This window comes from Taeniopygia guttata, chromosome 3 (genome assembly GCF_048771995.1).
Source record: "Taeniopygia guttata chromosome 3, bTaeGut7.mat, whole genome shotgun sequence".
Taxonomy (NCBI): Eukaryota; Metazoa; Chordata; class Aves; order Passeriformes; family Estrildidae; genus Taeniopygia; species Taeniopygia guttata.
Window position 1 is genome coordinate 55168013 of NC_133027.1, and position 17931 is coordinate 55185943.

Consider the following 17931-nt stretch of genomic DNA (forward strand, 5'->3'; position numbering starts at 1 on the left):
GTGTAAATTTAAAGGTTTTCTGTTAAATATTCTTTTTGTTTTACATGGAAGAAAGTTATCCATAAGAACATATGACGCTCTGATTTTGACAGATAACCTGTAGAACTGTTTCTCAACAAGCAGAAGAAAATAAGGATAAATGTTGCAGATCTTTTTCCATATGCAAGTTGTCTAATTGTCAATTTGTACTTACATCTTCTGTTTAGGACTGCAAACACAACACAGGGGGTCCATATTGTGATAGATGCCTGCCTGGCTTCTATGGTGATGCAACTAAAGGGACAGCTGAAGATTGTCAGTTGTGTGCTTGCCCCCTAAATATACCTTCTAACAAGTAAGTTGTGCATTTATTGCATATTGCTCTTTTCCCCTTAGCAAATTGCATAATTTCTAAATTTATATTTTTACATGTATGCTTGAGATACCTTTTTTCCTTTCAATCAAATAATATATTCTGCAACTTTTATTTTTACAATTATAGAGTGCTTAAAGAGGCAGATAAAGACAAAAGCTGGATGAGACTAAGACAAACAGCACAACTCAGAATTTGGATAATTGCTTTTCAAATTAATAACTAGCAATTGCTTTTCTGTCCTCCTTAAGAGTAATTGTTTCTAGTTTTAAAGCTGAATTTGGAGATTTGACATGTGAGATTTTTCTTCTTTTACTTTCCCTTTTCTCTTAGTCTACATTAGGTGATTTATTTGGAATTTGAATTTATCCTTAGATCTTGTAATTGAAAATATTTTGTCAGCATATCTCAGAAAAATACTGTAAATTTGTCTTATTAAATAAAAATATAAATAAAAATGATTCAAAAATTCTGTTTTAAGAATCAAAGTTTCCTTCATTACAAAAGCTTGTCTATGCTATCCATCACTTATCTTAATAGGTAAACCAAGTGTCTTCAACATTTTGTCATTGGTTTTGTCACAGAGAGTACCTGGAAAGTAATAGTACCAAAAGCATTTTACATTATGTACCTGAATAAAACTGTTCTGAAGCTTGTCTGTGGCATTGCATCCTATGAAAATTGCACTGATCAGAGCAGGAATAATCTAAGCACTTATGAGCAGAAATTCCAGGGGACTGTAGAATGGGAGCCTGCCTTCCTGTTAACACAGCTCTTGAGTTGGCTTTATTAGATACATATATATGGGGTTATTATATCTGCTGCTAAGGCATGGTTGCTCTGACATTCTCATTACTTGGTATTTCCTTGCCTCAGTAGTCAATTATCTTTCTCTTGTTTGAGAACACTGTGCTGACAAAGAAGGAAAAACACTATCACATTTCTGTCTTGCACAGATGTGCAACAAACCAAGTCAAATAGATTGGATTTAGGTTATGATTGGCAAAATGCCTGGAGACCTCCATTACATGGTCATCATAGTTCTGGGTGCTTTACTATCCTTCTGTGAAGTTAACAGTTCCCTTTTTAATATTTAGTTTTCTTGAAAAATAAAATAGGTACAGAACAAACACACAGTATAAATGTTCTTTGAACTGTGAAACTCTGTGAATCTTGAAGTCTACAAAGTTTAGAATTTTGTAGAACTTGTTGAAAGGTTCAAGTTCTCATGGTGTTACAGTCTAGACCAATTATTACATTTGTTTATGATGAAAGAAGAAGTTTTAAAGATTGAATGTGTTATCTGAATGCTTTTAAAGTACTTCTTTGCTTTCCTACTTAGCTGCCAATTAGTTTGTAATGCTAGGGATAATATTTGCAAACAATTCAGGTACCTTCATGTGAAAAATAGTTTTACCAAGTTCATATCGCAGTACAGGTGTAGGATATGTCATGTCCTTTCTGAGTAACTGAACAAGTGACCAGTTGTATGTACAAATGTATCAGAATTTCAATTTTTTCTTGGAGAATTAGATGAAATCACAAACATATTGTCTGGGGATGTTTTCTATAATACACTAAGAAGCTTTTAGGATGCCCTAAAAGCTCCTCCCAACACATACTTACCACGTACATTCCCGTACTGTATATTCATACTTGTCCTGTGTCCTAACTCCCATTAGTGTTGTTGCCATATGGGAAAACCGTAAAGAGCAATGATAAATCAAGAGGGAGGCTACAGTTTTTTGATGCTTGTTTTGACAAATCAATACTCACAGTTCATTAGTGTTTAGCACTAGTGAGTAATGAGATTCTCAATATTCAGGAAGGTAAATTCTTTTCTCAGCCTGCTATCATATATTTCCTTTGCAGCACGTGGATGGGAATTTCTCAATATATTAATGCTTAGTGTTGAAATGTGGTCCAACTATTAAGTGACAGAAAGAATCAAGGAGGCAAGGTCTGAGCATAACCCTTAAAACATTCTACTTTCATCCTTATTACTTAGTAATAATAAGTACATTATCATTATTATTATTATGATCATCATCCTTATAATTATTATCATTATTATATTTTAAATGTATGCAGTTAAATTCAGAGCTCTTTGTGGAACTTTGGTACAGTCAATTTTGTACAATGCTGTAATGAGCTGTGATAGCATCTCTACGAAGTTTCCCATGAAGCTCTTGGAAAGAGTGAGACTGGGACTGACAAGCAGGAATTTATTTGAAGTCAGGTGCTGCTGATTATATTCAATGATAATGTGTGCTTTAATTGCTATTAAATAATAGAATGAACAATTATTGTTTCTCCAACTGGACTCTTCATCCATTTGTGAATCTATTATTAAGTAAATACATTTCAAAATAACACAAACCTTATAAGAAAGAGAAAAATCCCAGCACCTGTCGATATTTATTGGACCTGACCATCCCACATTTTTCTTACTGATCACTTATATTTGTGGGATAACACAGAATAAAGAATAACTGAGGACAGATGACAGGATGGATGACTCCTGAGTAGTGGGGTCTAGGCACCAGCAGCTAATCACTTTAAATGATGCTAATTAAGCTTTTCTGTCCTCCCTGGCCCTCTTACTTTCCAGAAACTGTCATGGTATATCCTTCTTTAATATATCGAAGGTTGGATTATATCTATTTGTTATTATTGTAGTGTGCACTGCTACCTTGAATATACCTTCCTTTTGCTGTCTTTGGTGGAGCAATTCTATTGCTTCTCAAATTCTCTTTTCCTAGGTTATAAAAGGTAATTTAGTATCTTTTTTCACAGAAGTGCTTTGTTTTTCCCCTTTGAATAGTCACCCTCTATGCACCTACTCCCTGTCTTTTATTTCTCTTTTATCCTTTTTCTGTTTTTCTATTTAGTTGACCAGAATTGATTGCCATTATTTAGACAAGGCTTTATAAAAATGCTGGTATGTCTCTGTCTCTAGTAATCATTACAGAATTACATAAGAACAGATTGCCTCTTCTTCTGTGTAGTATCTTCCAGTGTGTCAGGAGGTTTCTTCAGAACAGTGGGTTAAGGGAGAAAGATTATGGAAAGCAAGATGCTGACAGTGAAGGAACACAGTTCAGAGTTAAGCATGGGTATTGAGATGTGGAGCTTGCAAATGGCTACAGTATATCCATTTAAAAAAAAAAAAAAAAAAAAAAAAGAGACAACAAAACCCAAACCAGCCAAAAATAATTAGAGCATAACAAAGAGGTAAAGCTTTCTAGTCTGCAAGCTATTCTTAAACTTCAACGTGCCTGTGTGGCCTGTTGCTTGAGGTCATTGGCACTCGATTAACTCAAATACACTCTCTGGGAAACTGTACCAGATATTTCCCATTTTCCCCCTCCCCTTTCTTGTTCACTGAGTTCCTTTCACAGCTAACTATACACAAAGTTAACTGAGCTTTTAATCAGTTGTCCTTCGGAAAGATTTATATAGGGGCCGCGTTATGGCACAGATTGTTTTGCCAGGCCCTCGGGGGCACAAACAAGCAGCTGTACATTCCTGCCTTTTTAATGGTATCCAGACCACTCAGTGGCAGGCTCAAGTCCCGTAATAACAGGCTATTGGGATGCTGCCATCCACTGCTCTATATTCAGTGTCGCAGAAATAGCAGAGTCATTCCAAATTCAATTTGCTGGAGTCGAACTTAAGCCCCATGTCATAGAGCAGAATCACTTTTCCTGAGCACTGTTTTGCAAATTAACAATCTCTGAAGTGGGAAGACAGCTATGCTGCTAACCGTATTTTCTTTATGTTTCTTCCTTGTCCCTCTTCTTTCTCAATATCAACAACACAGCTTTAGCCCAACATGTCATTTTGACCGACATCGTGGATTAATGTGTGATGAATGCCCAGCTGGCTACGTGGGACCACGCTGTGAAAGGTAAGCAGGCACCATGCTTTTAGTCATATGAGACCTGAAACAAAAGTATTGATCACATGGAACAGTTCTACCTTTTATTACCTGCATTTCTCATCCCCATTCCTGTTCTGAAACTCATTGAAAAAATTCCTCTGCATTTCCCTCTGATATTGGATCCATGAGCTTGTATTTTCTTATGCTTGTTTTATTATTTTCTGGTAAAATGTCAGGTTTCCAAGAAGCATTTGCTGATAAGTAAGAGTCTTTGTTAAAAAAGTTTCTTCTAGCTTTTCTGTCACTCTTCTGAGATTTTTATAAACCTTTTGACTCTTTTGTCATTTGGATGTTTATAGCATGGCAATTCAAATATGCAGTAAATTACTGATGTTTCACTTAGAGAAGTTAATATGCAGTGAAAATACAGTTCTTCTAATAAGTTATTTGTAAATTTTAATTTTTCTTTTAAAAGAATATTTTCATTTTTGTTGTTTCTCATTTTCTGTTGCAGTCCTTATTTAGCAAGTAGAACAAACTATGCTTTAATGACCAAAAAAGATAATTCTTCTTTGTCAAAGACATTGAGAAGTTCAATATGTATTTCCTACACTTATTGCTAGCTTTACAAAGGCATTATGCTGAAGGGATCATGTGGAGAATTTAAATGAAACAAAGAGCTGGTGTGACTTCTAGTGCTAAGCTCCTAGGAACCCCCTTCCACAGGAGGTGAGACCACATAGGCAAGGGATATCACTACTGTGTCTGCATGCCTTTGGTCCCTTGGGATTTCACATGGATGGAACAGATTTCAAGAGCAGTTAGTGTGCCAGGGGACTTCTGCTAGCTGTTTGGAGGTCATGATGAATCAGTGTTGGCTTTGTCTCTATGATCTCAATGCCCTGTGACCCTGCCAATGACACCTTTTCAAGAGGGGCTTGGGGAGCCAGATAACTGTGTAACACCTAGCTAGACAGTTAAGGGGCATGGAAACATGGCTTAGTAGGCTCTTGCCATTTGGAACTTCCTTGTTGTGGAATCCATTGCTTGAAGGATTTTTCAAGGCAAACCCTAAAAAAAGATAAGGCTTCTGAATGAAATCTTAAAATATTCAGGCTGGGATGAGAAGAAGTAGGAATAAACCAAGAGTAAAAGACAACCAGAAAAGCCGAAACCTGACCATATGCTGTGAATCTCCCTATAGTCCCCTCTTTCCAATTTACAACTACTTCCTTTTAAATCTCCTGTTGTGCTATATCTGTCCTGAAGTGAGAGTGCAGGCTGTCACCTGTTTCCACCCATCATCACCGAGTCTGCTCCTGCTGCTGCTATTTCTGCCTGTCTTTTCCTGTCTGTCTGGGAAGTCATCACCTTCTTTCAGCTAGTGGGCTGTGAAGTTAATGACGGCAGGAATAAATCACATCAAGAGCACTTTGGTGGCAGTTTGTCAATGCAGGGTCATTGACAGCTTCCATTAGCAACAAGTGCTGTTTCTGAGTGGAGCACAGGCTGTAGATGCAGTAGGACAGAGTCTGAATAAATGGCTAAATTTGATTTTAGCCTGATCTCCTAAGGAAATGAGGCTACTGTGATCTTTTTGTGCATGTCTCTCTGGCTGCCTGTGAAGTGATCTGCACTTGTAGGTCAATTTCAACTAAATTTGGCGGAAGGTAGGAGGGCTCAAAGATGATAATTGTTCCTGAAGGTTTTATGAAAAGAAGTGGCTGAATAGAGGTTAATAAATCAGGACATGTCATAGCTGAGGGGGAGAATACTGTGTGAACTCACACCTGATTAAACAGATAGAGAGAGAACAAGAGAGATTGCTAAATGTTCTGCCCATAAGAAAACTTTCACAGGGCAAGGAAAAAGTGCTGCTCTACCCTGAGGGTACTCCCTGCTGAGTAGCAGCATCCTGAAGCAAATAATCAGCCCTTATCCTTGTAACCATGAGGTATAAATCAACTGGAAATTTAGGCCATTAATTCCGAAGCTCACAGAACTATTTGCTTTTAATTGTAACAAGTTGTTTTAAAATGTCTGCAGCCGTCAATAATAATGATCAGGAGAAAGCATGTTGCATTTTGTTATTAGCAGTGGTTGTATAATTGCTGAGAGAGTTTGCATGAAATTCTCTTTCATTTTAGCAACTACAAAGTGACAGGTGATCTTAGCCATGTGATTCATTAGCTGAACAATGCTAAATTATCATGACATAATAAGTATCATGAAGTGAGAATGTGCAGCACTGTTCTTATTTGACCTAAAAATATATCCTCTGTCCCCTAGGGAGATACATGCATCCCTCTGATTTGTAAAATGTCAAGAAAAAATTGCTACTTCTTTCACTGTAACTCTCAGGAAAATGGTGTCATAATTGCTCAATATTATGAGGGCTCCAGCTCATAAAACCATCGAGATAATTGAAGATATAAACTGTGTTGGGAGTTATCATGTATCTATAATTGTAGAGAGAGCTCAGCTTTCCTATGTAATGTTTTTCCCTAACAATTAGGCACAAGTTTTCTTTCCTTTGCTCACTGCTCACTTTTCCAAAGGCATATGAAATAGGATGGACATTCTCTTAACTTCGTAGAAAGGATGTATGAGAATGACAAAAGATTGTCCTTTTAACGCACCACATTTGCTGGACGATCATATCCATTTTCCAAATACATTCTTGCTAGGGAAAATAAGTAAAATACATGAGAGTCAGCTTTTCCTGCAGGACTACATGATTTATGTGCATGGATCCAGTGACCTTCCCTCATGTGTGAGGAGAAGGGTCAGCTGACCCATGTCCTTCCTCGCCCCTACCTCCCCCATTCTGGAATTCTGGAATGGAGTGCCACCAGCCACAGCCTCTCATGAGCACTGTGGCTTCAAACTGCTGCTCGCTGTAACAAATATAATTCTTCCACTCGTGCCAGAGCAGCAAGTCTGTGTTGCAGTACTGATGGGAAAAGGGTCAAACATTTCAGGAGATTTGGTACAACAAATGTGTTACGCAGGATTGTTTGCAGCTTGCAAAGGTAGGCGTTCTGACATTAGAAAATACAAGATTTATAGTTGGTCACACAGCAATAACATCTGTGCTGTGCACCTGAGTTAAGATATCTCACTGCGTGCTCACAAGCCAGTTCTCCACAGGGCTTTTGCCTGATTTTGTGCACAGGTTGAATGCACATAAATTTCAAAGACTCCATAAAAACAGTATTTCCAGACTTTAAAGCATTTGGATTTGCAGGCTTAATTAACTCTGTCTCAAGGGGTTTTTTCCCCAGTAAATATAAAGAAATGTATAAAATAGACCTGTATTTCTGTGCATATATGTGTATATACAAAGCACCATACAGACTGCTATGAGGAATATTAACTCCATACTGACCAGGCTCAGCACACATTCTTTACACATATTTTTTAGTAGTAGCCCTGTCTTTGGCACCACTTATGCTAAGTAAAAGCAATGTCACTCACAGACACACCTACATTTGAGAATAGAAAAGAAATATATGAACACAATCTTTTTTTGCTGCTTTTACTCCTAGTTTTGGTTATTTTTTAATCTCAGAGGTGTTATGTTGTAGTTAGAAGTAATTTCTTACATGTATTTTGTGTAATGCATAGAAGTAATTTTCCATGCCGCATACTTATTGGTGTTTTTTATCTAAATCTTCCCAACTATATTATGTTTTGAACCTGAGAAAAGAAGCTGGAGTAGGAATGTCCCTAAGGGAATAAAGATGGAACTAAGCAAAGTGGATTTTTAAAATTTTCCCTTGCAAGTTCAGCAGAAGTGGTAGAAAAAGAGGAAGAATTTACATAGATATATGTACACAGTTCTCTTTTCAGCTTTAACTGGTTTACCGCTACTTTCAGGATCATCTTCAGTTGGATTTGAGATTATGTATGTGCATAAGTAAAATATGGCTATGTAATGGTAGTGGGATTTTCTAATTTAAATTCTTGAAGTGTAAACTGATGAAAATACAAAGAGTTACTGAGTTCTCCTGCTGTTAATAAGAGGAAATTATTAGCAGTGCATTTCACATAAATCATTGGAGTATTCTTTCTGTGAACTGCTTGGTTTCTGTGAATGCTGTCGAATACAGAACTAACCCCTAAATGAGAGTGAAAGAAGAAAACAAACACACATTAAGTGAAGTCAAATAGATTAGTAGGACCAAGAGATACAGATTTATGATAAACACACCAGTAGTATGTTAGCAAAGCATGAGTTAACTTCAGATGTAATCTACTTTAGGTAAATTAAAGTAACTGCATAAATAATTCAGATACTCTCTGGTTTTGATAAAATGTGGCTATTGCTTGCTACATGTTCTTAGCCTTTGTAACTGAGATAATGTCACTGAAAAAAGCCAATTTATTTTGGCAAATTAAGCTAAAAATTAGTCTTTTTTTGTTGCTGAGATATCCTCCATCAAGAAAAAAAAAATAATCTCTTCCTTTGCAGGAAATACAATAAATTGCTACCTTTATGGCAGGTTCTGAAAATAAAATACCTGAATTATTCTAATGACAAGATTTTGATGTCTTGTTGCTATGAGGAGGTAATTTTGAGAGATGACTGTGCTACAGGAGTGGGCTAGATTGTGGAAATTCTACTCATGGTCCTGAGTGCTTACATGCATCCAAACCACTGGACTGTTTATACATATTATTGGTTTATGGGCTGTATCTTGGATATTTTGAGAGAATGGAAAAAAATTCTATTTTGTGTAAAACTACAAAAACCTCGTCAATTAGTTCCCACTGTTTTTTCCTCCCTGCTCTCAGTTATCTAGTTTTTATAATATTTATGATCTTTGCTGATGATATTGAATAATATTTAGTACATGTTTAGACAGCTTTGCTTAAGATCCAATTAAAAGCATTATGAGATATTCTGGAAGCAATGAAAATGAACTTGATGCTCACAAGAGTGACAGCATAGTGAGCTCTGCATTTCTGCATTCCTTACAATGATACACAAAATTTTCCTCAACCGTGCTCTCCAGTACTACTACAAAGTAGAGAGGATGTTTGTGTACATTAAAACTGCATTCAGACTGACTTAAAAATAGTAGGAAAAATTGTTTTGTGCAATGTGCTTTATGTAGTTTCTGTTTTCGTTATACTAATTGGAGTTCATCTGAGATGCACATGAATAAATTCATTAGCCAGAACTGTGCAATTTTTATTTTCTTTTTCTTCACTATCTGCAAGTTGCTCTTACTATGAAGCGTGAGCAAATATAACAGAAAGGGAAAGCAGACCAGAATATAAATAGGAAATAGGCTGTGAGATGAGTAGAAATTTGCTTTAAATACAGACTCATGTTAGGTCAGATTCACTAACCTGCTTTACATGGTACTCACAGAAAATTGCAGGTGGGCAAGGTGGAAAATGATGTGATATTTTCTAACAATTCTCTTAAAATATGAAAGGTATAGTACACAACAATATAGTTCCTGTGCTCATGAGCAAAACCCACCCATACACAGAGACTAGAAATCCATTAATTAAGCAAATCTGGCCATGCAGTAGATCAGGGGAAGTCTAAGTCAGGAGATGGATCTTGTTAGGTAAAAAAAAAATTATGTCTGTATTACATTCTAAAGGTGTTTTTCTAAACTAAAGAAGTTGTTAAGGTAGAGGGGGAAAAACATCATCAGGCTTGCTGGTGATTGAGTACAGAACATCTACACATAACGTGCTGAAATGCAAAGTATATCTAACACAGAGTCATAGAATAGTTTGGATTGGAAGGGACCTTTCAAGGTCATCTAGTCCAACCCCTCTTCCTTTAGCGTTCCACTAAGATTACTTGCTATGCTTTGTGTCACCTTCAGTGCCAGTGACAAGATTTTTCTCCCACTGAAGTCTAATTACTGGCAGAACTGGCAGGATTCAGCTGGTACTGTACCTACAGTGTTGTTAAAAAAGAGAAGGAGAGAAAAAGAAAAAAAGATGCTTAAGACACACTTGAGAGAAGATCAAATAATTTTTGGTGATTAGGGAGGCAACAGAATTAAATATTTATAATGAGAGGATTGTTTAAGGGTCCTAACTGATGATGTCTTTTACCATAGGTGTGCAGAAGGCTATTTTGGACAACCTCTAATACCAGGAGGATCATGCCAACCATGCCAATGTAATGACAACCTTGACTTCTCTGTTCCTGGCAGCTGTGACAGCTTGTCTGGTGCTTGTCTGATATGTAAGCCAGGTACAACAGGCCAATATTGTGAGAGGTGTGCTGATGGATATTTTGGTGATGCTCTTCATGCAAGGAACTGTCAGCGTAAGTCACGAAGTTTTACAGCTCCTGACAGTATTGATCTATCTTATAACTTTGTTCCTGAGAGGAAGACTGTGCCTCTGTATGTGTGAGCAAGAGAATGGTAGAGCTCTAAAAATGATACTGTGCATCTGCATCTAGAAAGGCTTTAAAGTAAACAGAAAGAATAACTTATTAAAAAAAGCTCTAGTTGAAGCAGACATGGGAAGAAGACAATGGAGCATTGCATGGGTATAAAGGTTATACTAAATGTCAGATCTACAAAAATAAATACAAATAAATGGAAACTAATCACTAAAAAATGCTATAAGCTACCTAGAAAAATCCTGTTCTTTTATAAGATTGAAAGGAGGGAGTGATGTTTCAGTTTCAGGGTCCAGCTCTGGCAGCATTTGTAACTTGTTTCCCACTTATATAACCTCAGTAAGAGTTGGGAGGTGCTGCTGCTTGCAGGTCAAGATTCTCCCACCTGCCAATCAGACCCTAAAATCTCCAGACAATTTTTCTAAAGTGCTCTGGAGGAAGATGCCTGGCACTGCAGCAAACTATCAATTCTCAGCTGAGCGGCAGCATGTTATTCAACTACCAGCCCCAGCACATCTTTCCACTTAGTGATTGCAAAAAAATTATTCAGTGAAGATGAAAGATTTGGTAGGAACAGGAGCTTTTCTTTCTATAGGAGGCAGTGGCTCTCTCTGAGCTGTTGCTGGCACAATTCAGAATGCAGAAGAAGTGCTTCTAACTTAAAAACCTTCTTCACGTACTCTTCCTTCACATTCTGAGAAGTGGAATAAAACAAGTTACAAACTGTTGTGAAAAAGCCAAGCATTTTATTTCACTGTCACAAGGATTTATTCCTGTTTGGCCCATTATAAACACAAGAGTAACCTCACTGAGTACAAAGGTGTTATAGCAGGATAAAATTACACAAGTAAAAGAGCTGGGACATTGCCTTACTGCTCTGTGTGTAGGAACATGGGGGCCATGTCTGCAGTATGTGCTGTGAGCAAAGAAGTCATCCACTTCCAGAAATTGCCCTTTTTCTAAAAGTGAAAATCCGAGGTTATGTTGGACCTCCAGAGAGTGTATGGGAGCAAACACAATGCAGAACATCACCAAGTTTCTCACCTAAGGGCAATAAACATTGATGTACACAAAGTCATAGATAACCCTGAAGACATAACTGTGTAAATGTTTTCTGTACCTACTTTACAAAATGCCAGAAAAAAAATGGACAATCCTATATATTCTCTTCATAAGTTAACAGGTCATGATGAATGATGTCATATAAGTTGCAATGTTAAATATGTAAAGTGATTTAAAAAGAAGTGTATGTCAAAAATTACAGCTTCCAGTACCTTTTCACTGTTCTTGAGTCATCAGTAGGACTGGTGCATTGACCATTTCCACAGTAGTGATAGGTCCATGAGAAAAAGGTTTTATAAGAGGAGAGTTTGAAAAACATACAACTAAAAAAATTATTTAAAAGAAATGTGTGTTTAATGTTGAATTATAGGATTTGCTTTTGTTGTTCATATCATTGACAGGGAGAGCCCCCAATGTATTCATACCCTTGTGCTTGCAGTTACCTTGTATTCATCTACTCTCTGCCTTTCATGTGGGTTTTCTTCTTTGCATATGATTTTTTATTTCCTTTGCAGACTTCCGTGAAGTTTGCCCTGCAGCAACAATATCAGAGGGACTGTGCTTTTACTTTGTTGTTTTCAATTTTGTTCCTTATTAAAAAGCCAAATCCAAGAGTATTGCAAAGCATGAATTTGCTTTCAAATTATTGTTTGAAATGTCTCTTGCTCTTTCTCAGTACAGTGCTGTTGTGTGCATTAACCATTTCAAATGACAGTACAGCTTTGTATCATCATAGCATCTCTGAAGTTTTTGGTGTATCTGTACAAAACTATAAATCTAAGAACAACGAGCAAATGTCCTAAGCTTATTTGATTTGATTCTAGTAGGTTGGTTTTTTGTGTGAAACAGCACAATACACTGAAGCAAATACCTGGAGGTTGAGCTGATGGTAATAAAGCTCAGTGTCACAAGATGAATTAACGCAAATAATCAAGTCTGCCTATGTTCCAGTGCATAGGTACTACTGTTGTAGAAGAATAAGTGTGTAGCATGATCATAAATACAAGCTCATAAACATTTATAGAAATGTAGAACAAATAAAGAGTCTTGACCGGTGTCATTTGGGAAGAAAGTATGACAAATTTCTTTGTACTTCTTTCTATTTCAAATTTCTTTCATTGTATTATAACAACCATTTGTAGGTTTGGACAAGAGCTAATTTTCCCAGTAGAGGTGAATGAATGGGAAGGTTCTAGGTGAGATAAGTGCAATTTATCAAATTGAGTAACAGTTTGTTAGATGGATAGCCCCGACTGCATGTTTCTTATCTATGTACATACTGTTTTTCTTGCCAGAGCCAAGAAAAACAATCAAAGTCCTGATATTCCAAATTCTCCCTTACTACTGCATTGCACTCAGTCATCTGTGACTGAATTAAGACACCATGCCGTGCTGTAATATAAATAGGAAAAACTAATCTGTTTATAACATTGGTGTAAGTTTTCTTTTTGATTCTTGTGTTGTCATATGCCTGATAAGCAAAGCAATTCAAATCAGAATGAGCTTGGGTTTTGAGGTCTATATAAAAAGGTTAGTGAAACATTTTTAATTAACATTGAGAATTGTAGTTTGTTGAATCTGAGCTTGAGCATCTTCTTTCTCCGCTGACCAATTTGTATAAATATATACTCAAAACATATATGGATGAGATACTTATCACCATGTAAGTTTTTGAGTGTCAAAAGTTTTAAAACATTAATATCAGGTTAAAGAGGGCTGTATATAGGATGAAAGAGGTAAATAATAGATTTGTTTAGTATTGAAAGCTGAAAGGAAAAGATAAGCAATGTTAATTACATCAGACATGTCTTTTAATTTTTACTTTTTCAAAATATATTGCAAAACAGAAGGAGATTGAAATCTCTGAAGGTGTTACATAACTGGTATGAACAGCAGAACCAGCACATTTTTGTTACTTATCCCAGAATTTTTGCAAACATTTGAGAAAAAATGCCATGAACATAATGGCAAGTCATAAGGTTGCTTTCATTAAAAGGAGGAACGTCTGCAGAATACCTCAAAAGCAGGGAGAAAACCCCCACACCAGTCCTTTCAATTTATAATTGGAAATTGTAAATTATTAAGTCCAATGAAGTAATCACGAAGGTCCTGTTGTAATGATCTATATATAAGAAAAATAAAACTGCTTTGTCTCACATAGCACCTTCTGACATGCAAGTATGTGACTGCCATGTGTTCACTGCTGGGACTCTCAAGTGTTTCTTAAAATGAAGGTGTCAGGTTGAGTTAAAAAAAAGCAACACATGCAGATAGGGCACTGCAAGAAGGCAAAATGTGGGGTGGAGCCCAAGATCAGAGAGTAGATTGATAATAGAGATGTGGATTCATTCCCCCATGAGAGAAAAAAGAAAGGATGTGCAGTAGCCAGCTCATGCATAACCACCAGTGACTGCTAGGTTGTAGTCCCTGTGACAGCAATCACATCCCTGCTCCCTACTGTGAGTGCTAAGGGTTTTTTTCCAAAACTCTGCATGCTAAAAGGATTGAAGAACACAAAGGTTCTTGTGGTTGAAGAACATAAAAGGTGATAGACATCTTCCCCAAAATTTGTCTTCTCTTAAAACGTAAGAATTTAAGAGCCAGAAGCATTGCTGTTTTCCTCAGGAAACAGCATTTTCACTGCCTTTTTAAATCTTCAGGAGAGCACTGAGATCAGTTAGGTTGGTCAGTTGGGTTACATTTCCTCTGGGAGCTATGATGCTGTTGCTGAGGCAGAAATCCTGGAGAGTCATGGTAGCAGATAATCCTTGGTATATTTTCCAGGGCAGCTTGGGGCATGAGAGCATTACTGCCCCTGTATAGTCTCAACCTTGTACTGGGTTTGCAGCCTGACAGCATTTCCTGAAATGAACAGGGAGTGAACTCCAGGACAGCAGAACCAGCATGTGGAGCAGTAACGCTCCCACTGGTTGGAGCTACATCCTGTACACACCCTGTGTGAGGGTCTGTATTCTGTTTTTCTCTCAGCACTGCCCTTCCCACTCCAAGTCTCTGGGCATGTACTTAGTAATCTGCCCTCGACATCCTGCTTTGATCTGAGAGGAGCATCTGAAACAAGCTTTTAATGAACTTGAGGCAAAATTTCTGACTGCAATAGTTTGGAGAAAAATTCCGCATTAATATGAGCAGGTTAATATATCGGTGTATGGGAGCGACACCTTCCTGCTTGATCCAGGCTGGGCTTTTCTCAGGGCGGCAAAAGCTGCACTGTAAACATGTGGCTATTAGATTTACCTTCAGGGAACACAATGACATCTCCTTCTTCCTCTGCAGCCTGTCACTGTCACATGAATGGCTCCTTCTCAGAGATCTGTGACTCTCGCACGGGCCAGTGCAAGTGTAAAGCAAACGTTATTGGGCGCCGCTGTGACATCTGCAAAGTGAGTGACCATAAATGGGGTTTCCTTTTAGCTTTCTTCACTGTTTATCTCAACTAAATATCCTTTGGTTCTGGATAGGCTTTTTCTGTTGTTTAATCTTCACTTAAAGAACATGTATAGATTGTTCTTATGTAGACAAAGGTAAAATGGTTGATTTTTAAAAGTTTTCTAATTGTTTTCTAGAACAGAACACAAGACATAGCATTTACATGCAATGAATGCATTTTAAGCCTCACTATATCTCTAAGTACATTTTTATACATAGCATATACACTTTATATTTTGAATGTTTGATATAAAACGTTAGTTTAAAATATTGCAGCTTTGGGAGATAATCCCTCTATGAAGAAAGCTGCAAAATGTCTGATAGTATCTGATGTTTATTTTTTTTAAAAAAGCAGGGTGCTGGTTTAGTTCTGCTGGAATGTTCTGCCTTTATGTTTTTTTCTTAGGGTTTCTTCTTGTAGTGTCTAAACAATGTATTATTATTTGGTGAAAGTTTTTTTTGCCTTGACATTGTTTTCCTGTCTCATAAATCACTGCAGAGAAATATTGTTTCATAAACTTTCAAAGAGTTGTCTCCAGGCTGCTAAGGAATATGCTATAGCTGGCTGCACATTTCTCTAGTTCAACATAAGGACTCATGAGTTAGGCCTATGTCCTCAGAACACCTTCACCTGTGTTTAATTTAAAGCACGTAAATGATTCTACAGAAATCAAAAGGATCATTTTCACCTTTTAAAATTATGTCATTTCTGAAGTGGTTTGCTCACACTCTATTTTCAACAGTATTTAAAGAGTCTGTTCAAAGAAAAATTGCTGGTATCAGTGGAATTTGCAGATTTCATAAGGTACCCAGCAAACATCTCAAGCTCATTAATACAATACTGGTGGTTAGTTGGACCTATCTTTGTATACTTCAGTGCTTACTCCTGTCTTTATTTCTATACCCTTTTATGTGGTGTAGTTTCCTTATCTTCACTTTTTAACAGTGTTTACTTTTCATTCTTCAAGCCTAACTACTTCTGGGCCCCAGAAAAGCTGTTTTGTATACCTTGTGGCTGCAGTGCTTTAGGATCTGCGTCACTGCAGTGTGATATGTTGGGAAGATGTATCTGCAAATCAGGATTTATGGGCAGACACTGTGAAATCAGCAGACAGTTGCCTAAATTGCAAGAAAATACGGGAAGCAGTCAGCAGATCCGAGTACCCCCGCGGAGGTGGGGCACCAGCAGTGCCGGTGGGTGCCCACGAGGCGCTTACCGGCCTGCAGCTCTGGTAATGGGAAACTCTGCTTTGCATGGGCTGAAGTCTCCTGTTCGCTTGTGTTTGGAGCTCACACAGATTGCTTGGATTTCTAATTTTTAATACCTGTGTTACAATATAAGAAAGTCTCAAGAAGACAGGCTCAGAAGACAAACAGTGTTTTAGGGTGCTTTCCCTGTCCTAACGGCTTCATCGTGCAAATGATGATATCAGCAAGAAATCAAATACCAGACTAAGTCCCAAAACAGCACCATCAACAGCAGTATGCACGAAATGCATGGGAGATGTACATAAATCAATGGAATCAGTGGGATTTTCTTGGACCTTGCAGCATAAAACTTGTTTTTCTAACAATTCAAGAATCAATATCTTAAGGAGGTTGCAAGAAGGATCAGCCCCTGAGGCAAAGAGTTAAGATCTAATTTTAAAATATTGATAATAACTGGTGTTAAGAGTTCTCAATAGCAAATATTTGTGAAAAGTTCTCAGTTATCTGAGCCATTTTAAACTGAATGCAGTGCCACTTAAGTGAATGTAACACCCAAAATGATAGGAGTGTTTGTTCCTTATCACAGACCAACAAAGCAACTTATTTCCTAAAATTAAGTAATTATGATACAACTGCTTCTAACAGAGCAGTATTTTAGGAATGTTGTTTGTACTCCCAGCAACTCAAAATCCGCACACTTACCCTGTTTGAAAAATACCTGGCAGTGTTTTTCATCCTCAGTTTGACTCTGGGACCCATGCTGTATTTATCCATATAGACTTCCTTGGAGAAATAAGTTTTTTCCAATTAAACATGTATTAGGTTACTGTGTTGCCCACACAGTACACAGATGGAGACACAATATAATGACATATTCAGAAAGTTCAGTGTATTTCCTAATAGTAGTCGAAGATCTTATCTCTTGCTCAGTGATTCTTAGAATTTCTGTGTGTAAGCAAACTTTGCTGAGAACTTTAACTTGGGGTTAAAGTTTGCATGACTGACCAAAGTGACTTTGTGTGCAGCCCTCCTCACAGAATGAAACCCAGCATGGTGGTAGTCTTTTACAGCTTAACACAGTGTGGAGTGCTGATATCAGACTTTTTCTGATTGCTACCCATATAAACAGAATTTATTAGATCCTAGCAAACTTTATCTTGAGAACTGGGATGCATGCTGTGTATTGGTTACTTCACTGCATGAATCTGAATGTTTGTCCTGAAATTGTGCGTATTCACATTTCTGTGTTTCTTCCTGTGTAAAAGAAATCTTTAGAGATAATCAAGTGTTTTATTGAACCTTGAGTTTAATTAAGTGAGTTTGACTACCTCTTTCTCTCTGATATGTCATGTTTTGTCAGGCAGAACTATGAAATTTGTAAAACATTTCAATATAGAGTTTGGAAATGAAAAGCAGTGTAATTCCTTATTACATGTATAATCAAGCATTTGCTTTGGCTTGTAAGATTTTTCAGCCAAATTCTGACCATAGTGTGATCCTATATTCTGACACCTATCAGCAGTTTCTCTGTATGAGTGGGGAACTTCTGTATTAACCTCAGAGATCAGATTTCAGGACATTTCAATGGAAAGC

At 37.2% G+C, this 17931-nt stretch overlaps 1 protein-coding gene across 9 annotated transcripts in view; it reads left to right on the forward strand.

Moving 5' to 3' along the window:
- The window catches only part of LAMA2 (laminin subunit alpha 2), a 333883-nt gene that overhangs the window by 197659 nt on the left and 118293 nt on the right, over positions 1 to 17931 (forward strand). For 7 of the 9 annotated variants that reach the window (XR_012055037.1, XM_030267881.4, XM_072926874.1 and 4 more), the window contains 5 exons: positions 207 to 334; positions 4176 to 4262; positions 10328 to 10539; positions 14977 to 15083; positions 16098 to 16361. Coding sequence is in view for 8 of the 9 variants with exons in the window: in XM_030267881.4 (XP_030123741.4) it covers positions 207 to 334; positions 4176 to 4262; positions 10328 to 10539; positions 14977 to 15083; positions 16098 to 16361 (798 nt within the window). In the remaining variant the exon portion in view is untranslated. The remainder of the gene's footprint in view (positions 1 to 206; positions 335 to 4175; positions 4263 to 10327; positions 10540 to 14976; positions 15084 to 16097; positions 16362 to 17931) is intronic. The other 2 variants (XM_072926876.1, XM_072926879.1) reach the window with 1 other exon arrangement.